The 24,878-nt window shown below is 46.6% G+C and overlaps 1 protein-coding gene across 10 annotated transcripts in view; it reads left to right on the plus strand.

The window, feature by feature from the left end:
* Positions 1–24,689, plus strand: part of DCP1B (decapping mRNA 1B) — a 71,216-nt gene extending 46,527 nt beyond the window's left edge. For 2 of the 10 annotated variants that reach the window (XM_055315404.1, XM_055315406.1), the window contains 4 exons: positions 1,088–1,216; positions 2,708–3,565; positions 6,051–6,299; positions 8,625–8,842. In XM_055315404.1, coding sequence (XP_055171379.1) covers positions 1,088–1,216; positions 2,708–3,565; positions 6,051–6,299; positions 8,625–8,705 — 1,317 coding nt within the window. In that variant the 3' untranslated portion in view covers positions 8,706–8,842. The other 8 variants (XR_008663166.1, XR_008663167.1, XR_008663168.1 and 5 more) reach the window with 8 other exon arrangements.
* Positions 24,690–24,878: the final 189 nt, after the last annotated feature.

Raw genomic sequence — 24,878 nt, forward strand, 5'->3', positions numbered from 1 at the left:
AGGAGATTAAGTAATTTTCCTTTTGCATGAAAATCTACCAAAAAATAGCTATCAATTAGATGAAATAAAGAGTGAGAAGTTACATTCTTTTATAAAGATTAAAGCATGAAACCATATAATGATTGTCCTTCTCTGACTGACTTACTAAAAAAAAAAAAAAAAAAAAGGACGTTTGCCATGCAATACCACTTTCAATCAAGCATCTGTGAAATGTAGATCGAGGAAGGGAATTCTCAGCCTTGAAGGATTCTGGGCCCTGCTCCCTTGGCTTTCACACTGACCTGGGTCCAAATGGCTGGGAAAACCCTCAGTAGGAGGGCCCTATTTCCGTCCCTCTGAACACTCGTTGCCTGTCTGCTTCCCTTAAAAAGAAAGAAACAGGGAGGCCTAGGTGGCTCAGTGTTGGGCGTCTGCCTTCCTGGGGTCCTGGGGCCCTGACTCCCCCATCAGGCTCCCTGCTGGGAGCCTGCTTCTCCCTTTGCCTATGTCACTGCCTGTCTCCATGTGTCTCTCATGAATAAATAAAACCTTTGAAAAATGCACAAAGGAATAATTAATTAAAATGAAAGAATGAATATATACATAAGCAAGCAAACAAACAAATAAAATCGATCAAGGGGTGCCTGGCTGCTGGCTGGCTCTGTTGGAGTGTGGGACTCTTGATCTCAAGGTTGCGAGGTCGAACCCTACCTTGAGTGTAGAGATTGTATAAACATAAAATCTTTAAAAAATTTTTTTTTCAATCAATCACTAAAAGCAACCTGTCAAACCCGGGGAATATAAAAAATAGTGGAAGGGATTATAGGGGAAAAAAGAGAAAATGAGTGGAAAAAATCAGAGAGTGTGACAAACCATGAGAGACTCCTAACTCTGGGAAATGAACAAGGGAGTGGAAGGGGAGGTAGGCAGGGGGACGGGGTGACTGGGTGACGGGCACTGAAGGGGGCACTTGATGGGATGAGCACTGGGTATTATACTATATGTTAGCAAATCTAACTCCAATAAAAAAATAAACATAAAAAAATTTTTAAATAAAATGATTAAAGCTTCTTTAACACCAACAACGAGGTTCTTTTTTCAATTTCAGTGTAAAACCTGTTCTGAGCCAAAACAGATAACCAGTTCATCTGCCATCTATGACAACCCCAATCTCATCAAACCAATTCCAGTGAAGCCCAGTGAAAACCAGCAACAGCGTGTACCTCGGCCCAACCAGGTATGAAATCCTCTGCTTTCCATCTGCAATGCTTCTATAGGACTGTTAAAGAACTTCTACCCAGAGTATAGTCATAGGGGAGCCTGGTACTGTTCAAGGATGCTTCAGGATAAATCCAAGAAAGAGAGATTTCAAATTTGAGATTGTTTTCATTTTAGTAATATATTCTTTCTAGAAGAGTGTTGAAATTTTTAATTTCGGCATTTACCATATTCTGTATTCGTCTCTTGGGGATTTGAATTCCTAGAGGATAATGTATTTTTTAAAAACAGTAAACTCATAATGTTGTCAGAACTGACAGGAATATTACCTGCCAGGCGGGCATTCCTCTGAAGTCAGTGGTTGGTTTCCCAAGGCCACTGAGAAAAGGACAGCCAAGGCAACAACATTCAGTTAAACATCTCAGAGCACTTCCTCTGCCCCAGGTACAGTGCTAGGCACTGTGTGCGTAGAATGGCATTCCTTTTCTTATGAGTGCTATGAAATTCCCTTGGAGATCTGATTTGTCACTGTATTCACATCTAAATATATAAAACTGATAGCATTTGGGGGATAAGTGTAGGTATTTTCCAGAATAGGGCAGCACAAAATCACTACTCTGCAAGTCCCATTATTGATTGTAAATGTAACGAAGCTATTTCCACTACCTCTGGTTATACCTCATTAAAGGTTTGGGGTTTTTTTAAGGAATTCATTTAAATCAATTTTGAATGAGCATAAAGCCAAAAGAGCTAAAGACTGGCTAATGAAAGTCTTGTATTGAATTTTTGAAAAAATAAATCTTTTCTAATTATCTTTTAGCTTGCTTTTATTGTTTGGTATCTATGGAAATTTTTTATTTTAATAAAGAAATTGGAATATGTTGACATTAGGATAAAGCTCATGTTTTCTTAGTCCAACAACACAGAAAACAGCAGAAGGAGCTGGAGGGGATACAGGGCAGGAACGAGGTAGCTTTATGACTGACGAGGCCAGGGCAGATTGTATGCATATGACAATTTTTTTAAAGCAACTGGTGTATAGTTGAAAGGATCAAGTTAGGTTAATGACTTATCCTAAGTTTCTCTAATTCTACCAAAAGCTACTGACCTCCTTGTGTTCCTGTGTGTTCTCAGCATCTTCTTATATTCTCAGGGTTAGGTGGACTTCCTGTTGAAGAGATTATTTCCCTTTTAGTAACTATAACTTTGTACCATAGTGGCTCCCAGTCTGTGAACCCCAGGCCCATTGAGAGCTGTTCTGTCAATCAGCAGGTGCTAAAACATAACCGCTGTCTCCGGTGTGGGAGGGTCTAAGAATGTTGTGAAAATTTTTTACCTGAAAAGGAGGTCTTAAGTTTGTAAAATTGATTAGAATTAAGAGTTTCTTCATCCTCTCTAATTGATCCAATGTAAATAGAAGAAATCATCAGTTAGGCTAGCTATGTTTCATAGCCTGCCATACAACCAAATTAATGTAGACTCATTTTTCAGACGTTTTTATTTTTTCCAGACTTTAGACTCCGAATGCCAACACTTGTCCTTGACAGCTCTCTTTGGAAAACAGGACAAATCTCCATGTCAGGAAGCTGTGGGCTCCCCACAGACCATCCACCAGCAGCAGCAGCAGCCACTTCCAATGAGGCAGGGGGTTGTACGCTCCCTCTCATATGAGGAACCCAGAAGACACTCACCCCCCAGCGAGAAGCAGCTCTGTCCAGCCATTCAGAAACTCATGGTCAGGAGTGCAGACCTCCACCCACTGTCAGAGCTGCCTGAAAACCGGCCCTGCAAAAATGGCAGTACCCATTCTGCTGGGGAGGTTTTCCTGGGACCTGTCCAGCCAGGGTCTCCCCATAGCGTTGGGACTTCTCAACATGTCCAAAGTACTTCCAGAACTCAGAGCCTGTTGGAGAAGCTTCAGAGTGCCCCCAGGCCAGCGAATAAGTATGACCCTAGCACACCAGCACCTGTCAGCTCAACTGCCCCAAGCCTCAGCACCACTGTCCCCACTGCTGCACCTGGCGCTCCAGTAAAGGGGCTGGCGGCTCAGGCACAAGTGGGGTATTTCAATGGCTCCCTTCCGCCTCAGACACTCGGACATCAGACTTATGGAAAAGAGCAGCCCACACATCCAAGACCAACGCTCCCCCTGTCCGGTAATCAGACTAGCAGTTCTGGAGTGATCTCCCCTCAAGAGTTACTGAAAAAGCTTCAGATTGTACAGCAGGAGCAGCAGCTGCACGCGTCTAACCGACCAGCCTTGGCCGCAAAGTTTCCTGTGGTAACTCAGAGCTCTAGAACAGGGAAAGCCCTGGAGTCCTGGATGGACAAGACACCCAGCACAGAAAAGCAGACTCCTCTTTTTCAGGTAAATACCTGTGGGGTTGGGGGGGATGGTATTGCTATAATATTTAGTGAGTACTTGGTGAAACTTAGAATCCACTTCAGTGCTCTAGGGACATTTTTGTGTAGAATGGGATGCCAGAAACCATATCTGTGCATCTTATTATCACCATAACTTTCTGCCTGGAAAGAGAATCCTTTCTTTGTTTAGCCATCTGGGGGCTTCCCTCCTTTTAGAGATACTTTATTTGTAGAGTTAAATCTTCACAGTGTTATAAGCTCTGAGAGAAGCTCGTGGACACAGAAAACAACACAGACATGCGAAAGAACCCCGAATCTTTGTCCATAAACGTTCACTGTCCACTTTGAAATCATTTGAGATACCAGACACCTGGTCTCTTCTTATTTTAAAATCATGACTGTTTATTTATTTATTCAGTAAATATTTTGGAGCATTTACTACATGCCAGGCATTGTGCTTCCTGTGGGTACACACCTGCGGGCCTGTCACGAGCAATGAGGCTTGCATTCCTACCACCTTGACAGGGCCCGTAGTCCTGGAGGTACTTGAAGTCAACAGAAAAAAACGTATTAGCTCCTCAGAGGTACAGGCTGTTTTTATTTCTATCACCAGTGTAACTTAATGAAGATGGAGAGAGGGTAAGTATGCCATCGAACTCCCCACGCCCGCCCCCACCACACATGTGGAGGGCCAGTCGGGGAAATACTGTGACAGTTAGAAACACTCTGTCCTTCAAGGCAGGTGACCCTCTGTATCAGTAACTTGGAACAGCAATAAAACCACAGCTACTGGGATCCCTGGGTGGCGCAGCGGTTTGGCGCCTGCCTTTGGCCCAGGGCGCGATCCTGGAGACCCGGGATCGAATCCCACGTCGGGCTCCCGGTGCATGGAGCCTGCTTCTCCCTCTGCCTGTGTCTCTGCCTCTCTCTCTCTCTCTGTGACTATCATAAATAAATAAAAAAAAATTAAAAAAAAAAAAAACACAGCTACTTCCTTGCCTGTGAGTAACATCTGAAGATCTGACTGATTTTTCCCCCATTTGGATTGGTACAAATTCATTGAAAAGGCATTGGGTTTAAAAATTAGGACATTCTCTTTGCTTATTACAGATGTCATCATTGGTCCTTTTGTCATGTTTTGGCAAGTAGCTTACAACAGTTCCTCAACAATCCTTCACTTTTTTGAAAACAAAGATGATGAGCATGTAGCATAAGTCTTTGTATATGTGAGAGCCTGAGTGAAAGTGTTCTTACTCATTATTGATTACAGTTCCAAAGAAAGGTTGTTACCCACCCTCATGCTCACTTCAGTGTGTATTGTCCCCTCTCTCTTATACCTTCTTTTTTCTCTTGGTGGGATGGGACACGAGGGAAACTAGGACACTAGATGGGACACTGCAAAAGCTGGAGTTAGTAGTTTGACATCAGCTGCTGCAGACACAGTCCCATTTCTCTTCAGCACCCACAGGTGTGGAGAGCCGATCACAACAGTGCGTGTCTGCCAGCACACACAGTGCTGGGACCCCACTGTGGTAGCATCCATTCTAGCTCTGCTCAAAATGGCAGCTAGGGGTAGTTAAAGGAAACAAGCACCCTGCCTTCCTCTAAGCTTCCTTCTGCCCACAAAGATACTGAGGGAGTGATTATAAAATCACAGCAGCTTCTAGACTCCTGGCCTCTATGACCCCCTTCTCGTGAATTCTTTTGGGGCATTCGAAGGCTGATAAGTAACATTCTTCTTTCTCTCCTGCATTAGAAACATATGAGAGCTAGCCGTGGGAGTCAGACCGGGATCAGAATGTCACTTGCATAACTGGGAAAGCTATTGGAAAACTTAATTTTAGGTCTTTAGCCACGTGAGGTAGACGTACTCGGAGTGACAGCAAGTCAGTGGCAGTGCCCAAGCACGACCCGTCCTCCTTGCCCCTGAAACTTGAGCTGGAGAAGCCAGTCATGTGTACTGTCTGCAAGCAGGCCGATCCTTTCAGGCAGGGACTGAGGAGGGGTGCACCCAATAAGCATGCCTCCCTCCCAGGCAGAGAGAGGCTGGGAATGGTCCTCCACGTGGAGAAATCAGGAGCAGAGATGTTGTGGGTGCCCCCAGCCAGTGCGACAACTCACGTTGGTGGCTGGAGCTTGAGGTCAGAGTGGTGGACAACTGGGGAAGAGGCCAGCAGTCCTACATGCACACTGCCGAGCGATGGTAGTAAACCAGAAAGAGAGTCACTCAGGGTGAGCTTCATATGCCATGGGAGCCATAGTCACAATGGCGAGACCACTTGAGCTGCTTGGAAAGATTGACAAAAGAGAATCCGTGGAAAGCCGAGCAGGAATCGGGCTCCCACAGGCTTTCCCACCCAGTGCAATGGGAACAATTCATACTGAAACCCATTTACATCCACTCTTGCAAGTGAGGGGCCTCTCTGTCCCTTTGCCTTTCTTTTCAGTGAGCCACTATTTAACTGCTGCCCTCTATTCGCCATGAGCAGGCCACCTCGCCCCCGCATGTTCCTGCTACGCTGGCTCCTTCTCTGCTTATGTCCCCCATGGTGTTCACACAACCCACCTGTGCCCCGCTGAAAGAGAGGGACGCTGGCCTCTTGCCCCTGGGAAGCCAAGAACCAGCTGCCACTTCCAGCAGCCTCCTCCTGCCTCTGCCAACCCAGGAGCCCCCCGTGATCACCAGCAGCCCACTTACCAGGCTACAACTTCAGGAAGCACTGCTATACCTCATTCAGGTAGGAGGGCCGCATTGCCTCTTCTTTCCTTTCCTCACACTGCCATCGGCTGCCACTCTGAGAGAGTCAGTGAGCTGATGCCTACTTAGTCCTCCCCAAGAATGAAGAGACCATGTAACCTAACCCCAGTGGCTGCTGTGCTGTTAACTAGATGAGATTGGGTATCTCATGACATTGAAGATTTTCTAATACAGAGGATTAACTGAGTCCTCCAAGCTGTTGCCTACCAGTAAAGAAAGAGGCGCATGCTGTGTAGTTAAGCAGCCCCTGGAAGGATCGTGGGTGCTGCACAGCGTCCAGACAGCTCACCACTGGGCAGTAGAGGTGAGAGCCATCTGGGACAAGTGGTGGCATTTAGGGGAAGCTCATGTGCACTGCTGAAGGAGGGAAGTGTAGGGAGGTAAGTCGTGTCTATACAACTAAGGGCATATTTTACAGATAACTCTGAAACCTGCTAATTAGGACAGGTTGGAATGACAAGACTTTGTCAGCCATGAGTGTCTCACTTAGCTCTGTGAGGAGATAACAATGTGGCAGCTGACACTGGTCGAGAGCTTTGTGCCACACACTGTCTTAAAATGTGTTACATACATTAATGCATTTACTCATTATACAACAACCCTATTATTTTTTCTGTTGGAGAGACAAGGAAACAGGCTACGTGACAGGCCTGAGGTGAGAGCTAGTAAGTACACAGTGGAGCTAGGATTCAGCCCCGGTCTGGCTGCACAATGCTCCTACCCACCACACTGGGCTGGACCACCACAGTAACAAGAATGGAAGGGGCAGGTCCCGTGGCACCACTTGGACATCCACCTAGCGAAGCACACCCGAAAAATAGATGCGAGGCCTTGAAAAGTGGGACACTTTTATCCAGACAGACTTTAGACACCTCAGTTAACATAGCTACATGTCTTTTTTGTATCACCTTTAAGAAAATTTTTATGGCACTTGGCTCAAGCTTTAGCAGACTTTCAGAGAACTGGCTAGCACTTTGCGGTTGTCTCATTCTAGTTGAAAAGACAGTGGTCTCTTATTATTAAAAACACGTTTTAAAGGCCATGTATTGTAGCAAGAAGGGAAGGAGCGGGGGCTAGAAACCAGCATCTGAGTGTGAAAGCAGATGAGCAGTCCACTAAAACTAAACCACAAAGGAGTGGGCCATACTAATTCATGAACAAATACCAGGGTAAAAACAATTTCCCGCCTTTTCAACCTATTCAAGATAAGTTTGTGACGGCTTAGGACATCTCTAAGCTTTTTTTATGAGCAATAAAGAAAAAAAACTTAAATTTAAAGTGAAAGTTTCACATTGTTTTTCTGGTTCATTCCATTTAAAAAAACATGATTCCAAAGATCTCTGTATAAGAGCCAAGACTCGAAGTCTAGAGCAGGCCCTGTCTGTTGCTAGGTAGAAATTTACATTTATGTTCCCTCCACTCTGCACACTTTACTGTTCCCTTGTTGAGGACACCACCTTCCTGATGAATGCTTGAAAGTCACTCATGCACTCTGTGTTTAGCCCTCACCTGTTGGTAGGACGCAGTCTCACACAGAGACTTTGTGGCCACTTTGTAGGAAAAACAGGGGTAGCATCGCTGTCTTTCATTGCATGAGAATAATGCTAGCTTTGTGCGTGGGGTGCCAAGAGGGAATGAAGGAGGAATGTGAAATGTGGGTGAATTGCTAAAGCTTTAAAGGATTTGAGTGGGAGGAGAAGTCTCTAGAATTAAAAACCAAGAGCACCACTGTTTAGACCCATGATTCTCCCTCAGCCCCCAGCCAGGCAGAGGAGCCCAGAGAGACTACCAGTCAGTCTCACTGCTGCCCACTTGCCCAGACAAAAACTTCCTATAACTACTGGAAGAATTAGGCTCGTTTTGGTGATATAAATGAAGCATATTTCAGGTAAATCTTAACTAATGCTGAAAGCAAAGCGTACATATTGTGGGAGATTTTGGAGGACCCCTGAGAAGCCCTGGCAGCCTCCTAAGCAAACTTGGAGAACCCCTAATCTGGATCATTGCCTCGCAGGGCAGCCTTCTGTTAGGACCCGTGTCTTTTCATTCCATACTGCCACGTGGCTGGGCTGCCCATGGGGACTGTATGTACTGAGCACCTCTCGTGGTGACTGTTGGAGGCCAGCGGCTGACCTGGCCAGGCCTTGACCTTCATGTGTGCAGTGAAGGACTGCCCGCCGTTAGAGCAGACAGGTAGAGATGCACATCTTAGTGTCAGCACACCAGCTCAGCTCCAACACAGAGGAAGTCTTGGTTCCTGCCAGCCAAATCACATTCCCTCAGGTCTCTTGGTTTTGTTTTCCAGAACGATGACAACTTCTTAAACATCATCTATGAAGCTTATCTCTTCAGCATGACACAAGCAGCCATGAAAAAGACCATGTGAAAGCCAAACATTTTAAGACTGATTTTCAAAGTCCTGTGGCTCAAGGTTCTTTCGCGTCCATGGTGTTACCCTAAATGTTTCTGCCCTTTAAAAAAAAAAAAGTATATATAACATGAAGTAAAATGTTTCAGAATTTTCTTTAGTAGAGATTTTTTTTGTGATCACATCAATCAGTACACTTGGTACCAAGAATCCAGTGGATAGAAAGTTTTTTGCTCATATAACACAACAAATTCCAAGCTTCAGTTATTTTTTTCCTTACATGTAGGGGGCCACTTCTGCAGGAATTAGCCTCTCAGTAGGAAGGGCTGTTCTGGAAATTTGGCTTCTTTTTTATTAATAGTTCTGGTGGTTTCCCCGTTTGCCAGCTCCCTTGCCACAGTGCACGCCGGCCACCAGGTGGCAGTGTCACCCCGCAGACTCACCTCCAAGCCCTGCCCCAGCCCTTGGAACTGAAGGTTTTCTTCTACCAGACAAAGTAAACCTTTCATTTGTAAAAATTCGGTTTGCATGTTTTCCCTGGGCCTTTGAAGGGAAATTATCTTAAAGGTATTTATAGCTAGTTTCTAGAGGATAGTTGTTCTAGGAGTCCACAAGTGGCCCAGATTTCCAGTAACACTTCACTTATCCTGCTCATGTTATTTCTTTTGGATGGATATGCCTGCCCGTGTTTCCAAATGAACATTTTGTCATTTTTACCAAAACATACTGAGGGGAAGGTCACAGAAGATTTTAAAGGCTTTTCTAGCCTCTAAAGAGAGGTGGTAGGTTGTTTAGGGGCGTGATGGATAAGGACTCTTCAAGCTACATAGCAGATTGATTTTTATGTTCACAGAGATGAGGAGCTTAATCTTGGAGGGAGTCAGAAGAGCCCTTGCCAAGTTGTGAAGGCCCCAAAGTGTCCATATGGGAATTACTCCCTGCGGAGTATTAGTAATAAATAAAGCATTGCATTTCTGTAGCTCTTTTTATTCTTAGATCATAAAAGGATCTCTCGATTACTGCATGGAAGACAGGTTTTATTCTAATTTTATAGGTCATACAGAAGGCATGGGAAAAATAGATTTCCTCACAGCTCTGACTTGGGCTTTAAGCTTTGGCCCAGCAGGCAGGCACACCGCCAGTGGTATTCCTCAGGATACCACCTCCCACACCTCCTGCAGGAGTGTACCTTTTCTTCTAAGGAGACGGGGTGGGCATAAAGGAATGGACTCTTACTAACCTCTCACGATGTGCCTTCCACTAGGAAGGAGTCTGTTGTTACCTTCTTATGTTTAGGAAGGGATGATTAATTTCTATTTTTTTTTTTTTTACATCTCTTACATCATCTAACACAGCTGTAAACCCATGTGACGCTCTAACAAAAATACTTGAAATTAATCACTGCACATGCAACCTCTCCATATTCTTATAGAGAGAGACACACATGGATCTATTATCCCAAAATCAGTGATTGTGCTCACTTCTCTAACACACATACTAAAATTAGAACAAAATATACAATACACTTAGACTGCTTGCCAACCTTTTCTTTAAAAAAAAAATTCTTTGATCATAATTATATGTTGAGAGTTGCTTCTCTAGGGAGAAACAAATTCCATTTTAAATGTTTCTAATCTACCTAGAGGTAGAAAATGGCTAATTTCTGAGTTTTTTTTTTTTTTTTTAACCTTAGCATTGAACAAATAGAATAGAGATCTCCATTGCAGCACCTCATGTGAAAAGATGCACCATGCTATGTGACAGAAGAGTGTGAGCCCAGCATGGCCAGGCCCTCACTGCAGGCTTCATTTGGGCCTTTTTAGGTCAACACCGCAGTGATCTGTTTTGAAAAGTAATAAATTCTCCATCCTTTACTGGAATAAATCGCTTTAAAAGTGACAGGCCCAATTCATTTAGACCAAAGACTAAGTCACCCTTTTAAAGGACACTTGGTGACAGAGTGCTTATTTCTTCTATGTGGCAAAGCAGAGGAGAGCTTCTTTGTACAAAGAGCTTTCTCTAGAATGTCCAAGAAATAGGCAAGAAGAGGTATCTAAGGCACTCTAAGTTAGATTTCATCTATAAATTAACTTTCCTTTTTCCCACTCTACACCCCAAATTCTGAGACCATCACGAATGCCACTCCTGGGTGTCACTGCTCCCAGACAGTAGTTTTAAGCTAACTGAGATAATTGTCCTCAAGGCAGCGTCGTCCAGTGCAGTGGATTTCAACCTTGTAGAAGTTACGGAAGTCAGTTTTGCCTGCTGTGGGGGACAGAACACATAGCCCTTGTCAGACAGACTTGCCTTCAGTTCCTGCACATGTGAGCTTCTCTGAGATGCAATGTTTTCGTGTGTAAAATGAAAGTAATACCCATGTCACAGGGTCCTTAGATGGGAGCAGTTTATGGAAAGCAGTTCTCCGTGCCATGCACTCTAGAAGTACAGGTTCCTTCCTGCCCGCTCTGTTATTTGCTGTGTCCCAGTACCTGGCCATCAGGATGAGGCCTGCAGCTGCTGGAATGAAGCTCACCTGCCATCATTTGTCAACTGCTGTAACCTCGGTGTTAAGTCTTACATCGACGCTTATGTATCTGTGGTCACCTTACTCTCTTCTCCCCTTCATCTTTATCTCTATCAATAAAATGAAAGCAGTAACGCTTTGCCCCTTCCTTCTGAAGGAAATGTCATGAGGTCTCTAAGACAAAGATGTCAGTGTGATCCAAGATGATATTGTTTCTGCCCCTGTGTTTATGAGTAGAGCACCGTTTTAATTGGGTAAAGCACTGTTTTAATTGTAAAGCCAGAGAAGACAGTGCTGTTAATAGAATTGAACTTCTATTGTAGTCCTTGAACTTCTGAAAAGACACACATTGCTCAGTCTCCCCATTTAGAAGGCCAGGCATGGAGGTAATTGCAGAGTGAGAGAAACGTCTGTCAGTATCTTTAAGAATTTCCTAGTCTCCGTACCCCATCCAGCTGATACCCACAACTGGCTCCTTCCAACCTCTTCAAAAGGTGGACCCAAAGCAAAAAATTCTCAGGCCGAAGGCTCTCCCATAAAGGCACACACGGTTTGCATCTGGTAAGTTCATCCTTCCCTGAAACACTGTTAGCTCAGACACATTTCTCATGTCCTGACAGACAGGACTCTACTTGTTTCCTTTTGAATGAGAAGTGTGCAAATCAGGGAAGATCCCTATCCTCCTTAAAGACACCCTAACTATTGGATAACATTAGTCCTCTTCAATTCTCTCCGTTGTTAAAGAGAAAACCAACAGTTGACACATGTTAGGGCCTACGCCCCTGGGGTGTAATACCAAAAAGGGGAGGTGTCACATCAAAGACCTCTAAATGCCAGGCTTCACTTGGGTTCAACCATATGTCAGTACAAATGCAGGGAGGGAGAGGAACTCAGAATTGAGCTGTGAAGACGGTTCTTTGTTCTACTGGGCAGGGCTGGGCTGTGGTGTGGAGGTGGAGGGTGCTGCATAAGGAATGATGTCTCCAGACTCTAGACAAACTGGCAGCTCATTCCTCCTAGCTCCTGCTCTATCCAGCTCCTGCTTTATCCAGCTCCTGCTCTATTCAGACATGTGCCTCCTTCTCCCTTTTCAAAGCAATCAGCTTGCTTCCTAGGCTTTGGAACATTGAGCCATCTTTAAGGCTAAATTTATCATTTGCAGCCAGCAGGTTGTAGCAACACTTCAACATGTCAAGTTGCTTGCCTGCACAGATTGGTGGGTCTCCCCAGCATTTTGCTGAATACTTGATTTCAGGTTTCAAACGCTTGGCATCCCCCTCCCTCTTATAATTAGGATAGTGAGAGAGGCAGTTACAAATACTTGGTATATTTAACTCAACCTTGAGTAGCTAGATAGATATTCACCAAATTGAGTTATGAGTAATGCCTCCCAACAACTTAGAGCCTTGAGACAAGTACACAAATAAAAACTGCATGTGCAGACTGTGGTCTTAAAACATCAAGGGGTGGGGGTGGTGGAAAGCAGAGCACTGTTGGTAATGTTCTCCAGGGGCTGAGCAGTGCAGACAGGCACTGTGGCTCTGAGCCAGCTAGCACAGCCCAAACCATGCAGCCAGGTGAGGACGCATCAACTAAGGGTATATCAGGAAGGAAGTGAAGAGTGTTCTAAATAGGCAAGAGATAGGGTGGCAAGCCAAAGTCTGAGGACTTCCCTACAAGTCTAAGGACCAAGGTGGAAGGCACTAACTACCTGGGTGAGAGTTAAGGTAGAACATCCTGCCAACGTTGGCAGGAGCTGAACAGACGCTCAAGATAGCTGGGGGGTGTTGCCAGCTTAACGATGCTAAGCAACAATCAGGCCGCTGATCTAGAAGACTGCGTATTGTCAGTGGCCCCATGGTGGAAGCTGCAGGTCCCATCCACCTGTGTCCACATATGATGCTGTAGAAGATAGACCCAGTGACAGAAGCTCTGGCTCCTCCGACAGATTTGTTCTCACTTCCTGCCACCAGGCTGATAGGTAATGCCGACTGTGTCTTTTTGCAGCACAGCTAGAGCCTACACACTCGACTTCAGGCCTGGAAAGACCAACAGGGGGATGCCTGGGTGGCTCAGCAGTTAGGCGCCTGCCTTCGGCTCAGGGCGTGATCTGGAGACCTGGGATCGAGTCCCGCATCCGGCTCCCTGCATGGAGTCTGCTTCTCCCTCTGCCTGTGTCTCTGCCTCTCTCTCTCTTTCTCTCTGTCTCACATGAATAAATAAATAAAATCTTAAAAAAAAAAAAAAGGAAATACTGAGCAACTTAGGGGTACCTGTAGTTAGGCAAAAGGTTTGTCTCAAATCCATAAAGCATGGAGCCTGCTTCTCCCTCTGCTGTATCTCTGCCTCTCTCTCTCTCTCCTCTGTGTGTGTGTGTGTGTGTGTGTGTGTGTGTGTGTGTCTCATGAATGAGTGAATAAAGTCTTCAAAAAAAAAAGAAAAGAAAAGAAAAAGACCAACAGGGCAATCCCAACATGTAGGCTGCCATGGGCATCTTCTCCCACATGGCAAAGTGCAAAGAACATAGAGTCCAACAGTTCTGGATTCTAATCCTACCATCTCCTGTCTCTTTCCTCAACCAAGAGAGTAACAAGGAAGAAAATTAATTTCCTATGTGTTTATCATGGGAACATAGAGGTTGTCATTTTGAGTCAGAGCCATCCATGCTCCAGTGTCATTTTCTGTTGGACAGCAGCCCCAAGGAACGTGCCAGAAGAGGAGCTTGCTCTTCACTCCCATCAGCCTCAAAGGTTAGGTGTATCCCAGCTTGTCTTTGTTGCCATTTATGGCTCCATCATAGATCTGCCCAGAATTCTTTTTGATGCTTTCATATTTCCTGCCCATTGCACTTCCCCAGGGTTATGAGTTCCTTAACTTTGATTCCGGGCTGTGTGCATAGTAGCTACCTAGTGTGCCCAGAGGCTGAGAAACTGTGGCTTGACTGAAAATCCATAAATATCAGACCCTGATAGGCTGAGGGGGCTCTGTTCTGTGGTGAGTTGCCCAGCCTACATGTGAATGTCCATAACCTGTCAGGTGTCTGTTGTCCCCAGGCCAAATACAGTAACGTCAGCTCAAAAGACATCCTGATTTTGGAGTCCTGAAAAATGTTCATCCACCCCAGTGCTTTCCCTTCCCTGGGAGATGTGAGAGAAATGCGCCTCATCAGGTTCATATATCCCGAGAGCAGGTCTACGATCCCATCCTTTAGAAATGAGCTGCTCTTCCTCCAACTCTTTCCCACATGCCAACTTTGGGGCCACTTCATTTATGCATGCTTGCATTCATTCACTCAGTAAACATGAACTGAGCTCTCTGTGGAGAGACATAAAAGCAAGTAAGATCTAGTCCTGCCCCGAAGATCTTACAGTCCACGTTGGGGGGAGACCAATTACAAGACATAGTCAGGGTAGTAATTGACAGCAGGGGATATTCCAGCACACCTAAAACAAATGGGGGTGTAGAGAAGGCTTCTAGGAAGAGGACCTCTAAGCTGGTTCACAAAGGACGGGTAAGGGTTGACAATATGCAGGGAGGCAGGTGTTTGAGGCAAAAAAAGATGGTGTAAGACATAAAGGCAAGAAACAGTAATGGTGTGTAGCTGGATGGGAAGGAGGGAGGCGGAATACAAGCCACATGGTGTTGCTGGAACTTCAGGGAAGAACTAGAGAGTGGCAGGAGATGTGGCCAGAGAAAGCCCAGGCTGGACTCCAGGGACAGTAGAGAGCCTTGGCGATTCAAGCAGGAAGGGCCTTGGTCAGGTCAGACCTCCTTGTTCCACATCCCTGGTTGCTGAGAGGGGAAGTGCAGGGAAGATAGGATGAGCAGTGGGGGTCCTGCTGGGAGCCGAGGCAGTGGTCCAGGCGGGGAAAGGATGACCACCTCCTTCCAGGCAGAGGGAGCTGAGATCTTTTCAAAAAGAAGGGAGAGTTACAAGAAATATTTAGGAAGCAAAATTAGTAAGACCTAGTAATAACGAAGATGATTAATAACTCATCTGTGGAGAGGAGGGGAGAAACCAGTTTTCCAGCTTGGTTGACTAGGTTGATGATAATGAGACGGACTGGGGAAATGCTGGCTAGGGTCAACAATAATAGTGGTAGTAATAATAGTAATACTAGCAGAGAGCACCTATTAAGTTCTTCATAGGTACCAGGCTCTTGTCTCAGCACTCAGTACATTATTTCATTTGTCCCGCATTGAAATCCAAAATATCCCCAATTTTATGGCTGAGGAAACTGAAATTCAAAGAAGTTTATTTCTTCTTACTTGGACCATTTTACTGAATCCATTCGGAGGCAGAACCATTGTTCCCCGCTGGCCCCGCTGAACACGGGCGTGGGAGGCAGGAGGCAGGACGGTCACGTGGCAGGCTAGCCCAGGCTTGGGGAAAGGAGAAGGCACAGATCCCCTCATGGAGCTGATGGCAGCAGAGCAGGGCCAGTCACAGGACTGAGGGCACCTGAGTCCCCAGGTACCTCCCAGGGTCTGACCCCGAATTCTGGGATATGTGGCCCTATTGGGACCCAGGGTGTCAGCAAAGGGCCCCACAGCCTCCCTGTGGTCTGTGGCTCTCAGCAAAGTCTCTCCTGACAGCCTCCTCACCTCCTTGGGCAGAGAAGAATGTGTCTCTGCCCATGTGTCCCAGGGGGGCTCTCAGGAGCCCAGGGAGGCTCCCCACTCACTCCAGCTGTCACTCCCTCCAGAGAACATGAAGGAGGCAGCAGTCACTTTGCACTAGGACCTGAAGCTGTTTGCTGGGTTTAATGGGCTGAAATGGGATGGTGAGGGGACTGTCCACCCACGCCCCCCACCGCCCATGCCTGGCTGCCCCGTGTAAACGCCACCGGCCAGGGCATGCAGGAGGAGCCATGCCTGGAAGACCAGAGCTCTGGTTCATGCTTTGCTACTAACCTGCTACATGACTTCCTCCCCACTCTGGATGTCAGCTTCTCTTGGTCATAAGATCAGATGATTAGACTTGATAAAAAAAAAATAATGCCTCCCATTTGAGGAGCTCTTTGCAGTTCCAGACTCAGTGACCCCGTGAAGCAGGTATTTCTGTGGCTGTTCCATGTCTGAGGACCTTGGGCAACTGGTAAGCTAGTGGGGACTGCCTCTGATTTGGGGGACTTCAGGGAACCTTTTCTTACTCAGATACTGGGATACCTTTTCCATCACACTCCGCTCCAGTGGGAGAAGCGTAAAGAATGACATCTCGGTAAATAGCACCACTCCTGCTGAAGCCTGCAGAACCTCTCGAAGGGATTTTGTGGTGAATGAAGCTCCTGACAGGCCTACAGACCCAGGATTTCACAGATTCACGTCTTTTCCCTTCTTTGGTGCCGCCTGGTGGTCAGCGACAGGGGACCACACCATCCATCATCCAAACTAGGATACTTCTGGGCAAGAACTACTAATAATTACATCAAGCCACAGGCAGAAACCTGCACCATCCTGGACAAATTGGGACAAATGGTCACCAGGTATATCGCCAGCGATCCCCTGGTTCAGGCACACACACAATTAACACTGGCCTTAGACTAAACCTAAAAGAAATCAGACTGCCTACCAGCAGCCCTAAACTCAGGAGGCTGAGTTCTGGGCCTGGCTCTGTCATTAATTTGCTGTTCGTAACTGAAGCCAGCCATGTCAGTGCTCTGAGCCACAGCTTCCTCTGTCAAAGGAAGGGTTTGAGCTAAATGTGGTTTCCCCCAGCCTCAGCATCCAGCCCCTTGCTTGTTTCGGGTCCTTTCTTTCTCGTTAAGATGGAAGTTCAGGGGAGGTCACTGGCAAAAGTAGTCACTGGTCCTGAGTGTAAGATGGCCCCCCTCACCCTCCTCCACTACTACCTGGAGATTGGTCCCCTCCATTCCCCGGGTTGGGATGCTCTGAAGTGTAGAGGGATGGCTCAGTAGTACCATTCTGGCTCTGCCATTGACATGATCTGAGGCGCCGGGCAAGTGATATACCTTCTCTGAGCATCCCCTCGAGAACCCTGGGGCTGATCCTGCTTGCTTCTCTCGAATGCACTCCATAACCTTGGCCAAAGGCACTCCCTGATTACTAATGCGAGCCAGAGAAAGGATCTTGTGAGATCCTAATCCGAAGCTTCCATCTGCTGTTGAAGGCTGGGCCCAGGGATGCATCCCAAGGCTATGCCAAAGTAGGGCCACAGCCTTTGCTCCCCTGCTGTGGCTGCCTCTTGCGACTTCCCTTGCCTCTGCCCCCAACACAGCACAGCTCTATCCTCCCCCCTCAAGGACTCAGGCACTCGTCAACCTTTAGAAGTCTGTGTTTATTTATAAAGCTGCTGCTGAGAGCATCTGAGAGCATCTTACAGGCATTAATTAAGGAAGGTTCACAGCAAGCTCAGGAGGGAAGGAGGGGTTTGAGGCGGGGATTCTTTAAAGAACCAGTTTCTCCCAGAGAGGCTGGTGCCTCTCTCCAATTTGTCTTTAACTTCTCACTCTCTTCATAACACACACACATACACACACATGTGCACATGCATACATACACACGTGTGTGCACTCAATAAACACATACACACATGCATCCTCACACATACACACACCCCAGCCCATTCCCAGCAGCTTTCTTTCTTTCTTTTTTTTTTTTTTTTAATTTTTATTTATTTATGATAGTCACACAGAGAGAGAGAGAGGCAGAGACACAGGCAGAGGGAGAAGCAGGCTCCATGCACCGGGAGCCCGACGTGGGATTCGATCCCGGGTCTCCAGGATCGCGCCCTGGGCCAAAGGCAGGCGCCAAACCGCTGCGCCACCCAGGGATCCCCCCAGCAGCTTTCTAGCATCCTCCACCGCAAACCTCTGCTCACTCCATCCCTCACTGCATCTCTGATACCTCCCTGAGCCTCTTCCCAGCGGGTGCTCCACGGTCAGAGTCACTTCACCTCAAGGACCCTCACCCCTCACCTCTCCTCTTCCCAAAATCCACTCCTAAGTGTTCCACACATTCAGCCATGCAGAAAGAATCTTTTCCCCTCCCCTTAAAGTGGGAGGGGTTGGAAGGGGAAGGCCAGGATGGAGAAGGAGGGCAGGTCAGTATGGGTGGTAGGCTGCTCTGTCAGCTTCCAAAGTACCACAGCCTGGGGGGTGTCACAGCAGAGAGGTGCTCTTCACCCTCTGTCTGGAGGAAAGAGGTCTGAGATGCACGAGTCAGCAGGGTTGGCTCTTCCCAGCCCCAGGGTCCTGGGGGAGGATCTGTTGCACTCCTCCGCTTGTCTTCTGGTGGTTTGCTGGTGAGCTTTGTCATTCTTTGGTGCCCCAAGTTCTGCCTTCATCTTCACATGGGGTTAACATGCACCCGTCCACCTCCAAGTGTCCACTTTTCATAAGGACACCAGTCACATTGAATTAGGGGCCCCCCTCATCCAGTACGACTCTGTCTTCACCAAGCACATCTGCAACAACTCTATTTACAAATAAAGCTCCATTCTGTGGTACCAGGTGCTGAGACTTCAATATACAAATTTGAGGGACATACAGTTCAACCCAAAACAACTGTGTCACAGAAAACAAGGGTCCTCCTAGGCTAGTTACTACTTGTCAATGGTGGCCTGAGTGACTCAGGAGAAATGTCCCTATTCCGACCCTGAGCTTATGACCCATCGCCCAACAGTGGAGGCTCCTTACCTGGACAATCCAAACATTACTGTATATGAATTACTTCAAAACTGGCCTTGGTGTATATGTAACTCATTGCCAAACACACAGCTCAGGTTTAGTCTGGTTTCATTGCCAGAGCGGAATTGGACGTGGGAAGTTTTAACCCCGAGTGACCAGAGTCGGGGACTCTGCCTACCTGGTACCTGTCACTCTCTTGGATTCCACTATTGACAATGATCCCACCTGCTCTTGGCAATGAGCCCTGATGGAGATGGTGACCTCAGAGTCCCACTGCCCACTGACTGCAGACACTCCCAGGGTTCACTTAGGTTCAAGTTTCTAAAGTTAACTGCCTCCACTACACCTCTGCTGTTGCTCTTCTATTTTCACTTTTTCTGTCAATTTCTGCCTCTTTCTACGTTATGCGTGCGCACACACACACACACACACACACAATTGAATTAATTATACTCCTTAGTTTCTATAAACCTTCATTATTGGTTTACACAAGAACCCTTTTTTTATCTTATTTCTTTCTTTCCTCGCAGTCCCTTTTTTTCTAACGGACACTCACAACCGTTCTCTTGAGTCCATATGGACTCAACACCCTTAATTATCAGGGAAATGCAGACTGAAGCCACAATGTGACACCACACACACCCACCAGTGGCTAAAAATAATAGGCTGACAATATCTTGAGTTGGCAAGGGTGGGTATCAATTAGAACTCACATATGCTGCTGGAGGAAGCCTCAAACGGTGTGTAGCGTGTCAGAGGGGACGGTGCCTACTATCCTGTTACCTTTGGGTTTGTATGTGTTCCTACAAAAGGCATATCATTTTGAATGCATGAGCTTATTTTTTATTGAAGTATAGCAGATACACATTAAGTAATGCAAACTCTTAAGAGTAGAACTTAATGAGTTTTATAAATAACTGTGTGAGTGTGTCTGGATACACCACCCAGACTAAGATATAAAAACATCTGCATGGGTCTCTCATGGCAAGTTCTCAGTCAAAACTAACCCCTGGAGAGACCATCGTTCTGACTCCCACCATCGTAGATTCCTTTCTTGAACTTCACATAAATGGAGTTATGCAACATATAATCTTCACAGTCATTTTTATCTGGCTTCTTTCACTCATCATTATGTTCATTTTTAAAAATCTCTATATGGTATTCAGCCATCTGAACCTTTGAGTTGTTGGACCTATTGATAGACCTTCAAGTGTTTCCAATTTTTATACTCTTCTGAGTAAAGCTGCTATGCCCATTTTTGTGCATGTCTTTTGGTGAACATCTGTGTTTATTTCTTTCAGGTATACACCCAAGAGTGGCACTGTGGGGCATAGGATAGTAGGCACCATCCCCTCTCTGACACACTACATGCCATATGAGGCTTCCTCCAGCAGCATATGCGAGTTCTAATGGATACCCGTTCTTGCCAACTCAAGATATTGTCAGCATTTTATTTTTAGCCACTTTGGTGGGTGTGTATGATGTCACATTGTGGTTTTCTTCTACATTTCTCAATAATTAAGGGTATTAGGCACCTATGCCATACATGCAGTTATTGGCTAGTCATATATGGTCTTCGGTGAAGTGTCTGATCAGGTTTCTTTTAATTGGCCTATTTGTTTTTCCGTATTGATATGTCTTCGTTCCTTATATATTTTCACATAAGTCACATGCACCCACATTTTGTTCACACAGTCCCCCCATTGCTCTGTGTGTGCACTCCTGTATCATATGACTGCACTGCTGGGGCTGGGAAGGCACTCAATCCAGGAAAATTTTGTCCTCACACCTGATAACATGCAAATTGTTGTACAGAATCTCCATCTCCCCACACTTCACTGATGCTAGAATGTGTTAATCTTCACTCATTTGTGCTTAAGTATTTCTGTACCAAAGCTGAGCTCTGTGCAGAAAAGCCACAGAGAACAGCTCCCAAGCTCCAGACAGTGCACTGGGGCCCCCAAAGGAGACTCGAGTCCTCACACCTCAAAGACTTGGATTCACTAGGTCTGGAACAGGGCCTAGGAGGCTGCATTTCCCACAAACTCCCCAGATGATTCAATATACAACCAGGTTTGATTTACTCAAGGAGTGTTTATTGAGCACTTACTAGTGTTCAATAAACACTCAATAAACTACTGACCTAGGCATGGGAACAAAGCAGTGAACAAAGCAAAACGAATATTCTCTCCTCAAGGAGAAGCTGGATAAAAAGCAAGACAAGTAAAATATGTAGACTATATGAGAAAGAGAAACACCAAGGAGGAAAATTAAGCAGAGAAGAATAGTAGTTTCCAAAGGAGGATAATAGCCTTTGACATGGTTGTGAGGTGGGGGTTGGGGACCTTAGTGAGAAGCATTGAATAAGGACCTGAAGGGGGTTCAGGAGTGGGCCATGGGGGAGTCTGGGTCTAGGGGAAGAGAATCCAGGTAAGAACACAGGTGAGGATGCAGCTGCTGCTCCTTTGCTTATTAACTCTTCTCTGCCTCTCACCCTTTGGCTACACCTGGAGCACCCTTTGCCAAATCAAATAGCCATGAAACCTGTGAGGAGGCCTCCTGCCACTGCCTACATTCCAGCACCCACACATCACTGGTTGATCATGCAATACCTGTCCACTACTTGCTTCCTCCGTCCTACTAGACCTTAATGTTTTGGGAATCCTTTGTGTGGCCACATTCTTTTGGGGAGGTGGGTCACACCTCCAGCCAGGAAGGGAATCATGATTGCTTTAAGCTAGTTATGGCAGTCCCCATTCCCTTGCCCATGACTCCTTCAGGCATGAGCCTGGAATGTAGTCTGGCTGTTGAAAAATAAAAATCTGCTGGATGATTTCTGCAGCAAATGTTCCTCACAGGTAAGAGATGCCAGGTAAAACCAGTCCTTCATCTCCTCCAAGATATTATCATGTCTGAATGTAATGCCTAGAACAATAGCAGCCACCTTGTGACCATGAAGAGAGCTAGACTGATGACATTCCAAAATACTGAGGATGACAGGGAAGAAAGGTGGAAAGAACTTGGATCTTTGGTGACTTCATTGAGCTGCCGCATTAACCAACTCTGGAACCATCTAGAGTTTTTATGTAGGATATTAAATTGTCATCATTTAAGCCAATTGAATAGGAATTTTCTGTTACTTTCAGTCAAAAGCACTAACCCATATCCACTCCATTCCCATACCCTGAGGATATTTAGGACATCCTTCCAATAGGTCCCTGAAGATAGGAGCTAGGCAGAGTCTCCTCTCTGCTCGTAGGGCCTCATAGACCACCAGGTGCTTGGGATACACTTGGGCTTGCTTTTAGACTTCATCTGCCACCACAACAGTATAAAGCAGGTGGAACAAAGAGCAAAGATCCAGGGAGAGTCAACTGCTGCAGCTCTGGGTCCCCACACTTCCCTATTGGGTTGGAATTTCTTGTGTCTGCCTCCTTAGCAGCCTTTGAGCTTGCTCCAGAGCAAGAAATTACCATCATCCTAGTGGCTCTGAGTCCTCTGGGCCCTGCATAGCACCAGGTACATGCTAAGTGCTCAGCAAAGGTTGGCAAGACATGAATAGCAACTGAGAAACAGGAAAAGAGGAGAAACAGAATGGGGAGGCAAAGAGGGAAGAGCGAAGAGGATTAGAGAATTGGGGGAAAGTGAGGAGTGGGGTCCCAGAGGACTGTTTGCAGAGAAAAGTGTGTATAGTGTTGCTTCTTCATGGGGACCATGAAGAGAGAAAGCAAGACAAACCACGGGATGGAGACCCAAGGGACCCAGAGGCCAGTGGTCATGGACAAGTGAGCCTGAGCACAAAATTATCAGCAAGCCCATGTGGTCCCCCTGCTCCCTCCCTCCCATCTGCTTCCCTTCCTCCCACGGCACCTACTCTTTCTCTCTCTCTGTCATTCTCTCTCTCAGAAATGAGAACATGGCTTATCTTTATAGGGATGAACCTCTAGCTGCATGTAGCTCCAGCCAGGCATGAGCCTGGAATGCAGTCTGCATTCCACCTAGCATACCACCTAGCTAAAGTTCCCAAAAATGCTTGGAGTATTCATTAGAACCAATACCTGCCTTTTGTTTCCTCACCTCCACTGCTCATTCGGCTGCTCCAGAATAGTTGCTGACGCAAGCAGAGGAAAAACTGCACAGATGTCACCCACCCCCACCTCCAGGGATGTGCTTCAGACTTCCTGTGATTCCGCCTACCTGCATTATGGGGGACTAATCCACGGACTGTGGCCAGGGGTATGGGGATTGTGACAATGACAAGGAGAACCACGATGACCACAGGATTCAATGAGCACTTGCGATGTGCCAGGCAGCGTGGAGGAATGCGACCCGCATCAACTCACATCCTCCCAACACCTGCAGGGCAGGTACCACCACCTTCCATTCTATTGAAGAAGCAGTTTAGAGTCTCCCCCTACCCAAAAATTAAGAGTAGCTCCAACTCTCATTGGCCGCTTTACCTTTTGTGACTTTGTTTCCCCAACATGGAGGCAGAAGCCTGTTCCCCAATCCTGTGAGATATTCCCTAATGAGAACGTTAGCTCAACCAAGGCAAGGCCTAGGCCTATCCCACTGAAGGACGGTTGGTCAATGGAATGAGAGCCCATTAATGAGGGCAAGATGCAATTTACCACATGTTGGTGCCTCATTCAGTTTCTTGACCAGAGTAAATTGACAAAGCTTTGCCTTACTCACGTGTTCTCCCCACTCAGAATGAAATACATGAGAACTTCCTCAGGTCAATGGGGTTCGTTTCAGTCACACATCGGTGCAATTGGTGAGGCAATATTTTCCTTACAGATTGCTTCAAGAAAGCCCTGGACAGCAGACCTGGATCCTGCAGGGTCTCCTCACTTTGTTTTGCCCTGGAAAGTGCCCACCCTGGGTGTTAGCCACCAGTGGGCACTGAACAGGCCCTGTCTGGCCCTTCTGGAATGCTGCCCCTGGGAAGCTCCAAGCTGTGATTTCTAAGCAAACTTCCAGCCTGGACCAGGTATTTGTCGCAGCACCTGGTCTGGCTCCCTGAGGAAGCACCTCGCTCCCTGCCAGGGCCAGCACCTCACCACACTCTCACTGCCTTTGCCCCACTCCCCCAGCCTGCTGTGGCCTGTAGGACTTAGCCCTGGTGCTCCTAGCTGTACGTTGCTACGTTTCAGCACCTGCTCCCAGCAACTTGCTCTAGCTGGCACGGGCCCTGGTGTTTTTAAGGACAGGGCCAGGTTTTGAGACTCTCATTGCCAGAATATGGCTGAACGATTCTAAATTTAAGCTGGCCGTGGTGTGGCCTGGGGAACTTATTTCCACTCCAATCTTGGTGGCCAGGCCAGGCCAGGCGCTAATTCTGACATTCCTGGGGTGGACGTTCCCCAGGCAGGCTGCAGAGTGCCCTCACTTCTGAAGGTGAAGTGGATGGCTGATTTCTAAGGGACTCTCCCAGGATTCCTGCCTCTCCACGAGGAGGCACCAGAGGTCTCTCCTTAGGTCTCTCCTGCCTGGGCCCCTCGGTTCTCCCTATTCTTTTCTCTTCAGCAGCCACCTGCCTGTCCTGGGAGTGGAAATGCTACAAAAGGAAGTGATGAAGGCCTTTCTACATGATGCGATCCTGGCAGGAGAGTCTCCTCCAGAGGACAGTGGGGCTGTTCCAAGGGGAACAGACACGGTTTCCACTTTCCCCCATGGAGAGATTCCTGGACACTGCCCTTTGGCCTGGCAAGATGAGAACTGCCAAGACTCCTACACCGCGGGCCAGCTGACTCAGCTCCAATCTGGTCTTCAGATTGTCCCAACTTGGTACAAGCCCTTTTACACTGCGTATCCCCTGGCCCACCTTCTCTTATTTTTTCGTATAGTTGGCACATACCATTATAGTAGTTTCAGGTGTACAGCATAATGATTTGATAATTGTCTATCCTGTGAAATGATCTCCACACTAAGTCTAGTAAACAATTTTTTTTGTGATGAAAACTTTTTCTGAAGACTTTTTAAAATCTTTTTTTAAAGATTGGGAAGGTGGTGGAG

Source organism: Nyctereutes procyonoides, unplaced genomic scaffold (genome assembly GCF_905146905.1).
Source record: "Nyctereutes procyonoides isolate TBG_1078 unplaced genomic scaffold, NYPRO_anot_genome, whole genome shotgun sequence".
Lineage (NCBI taxonomy): Eukaryota > Metazoa > Chordata > Mammalia > Carnivora > Canidae > Nyctereutes > Nyctereutes procyonoides.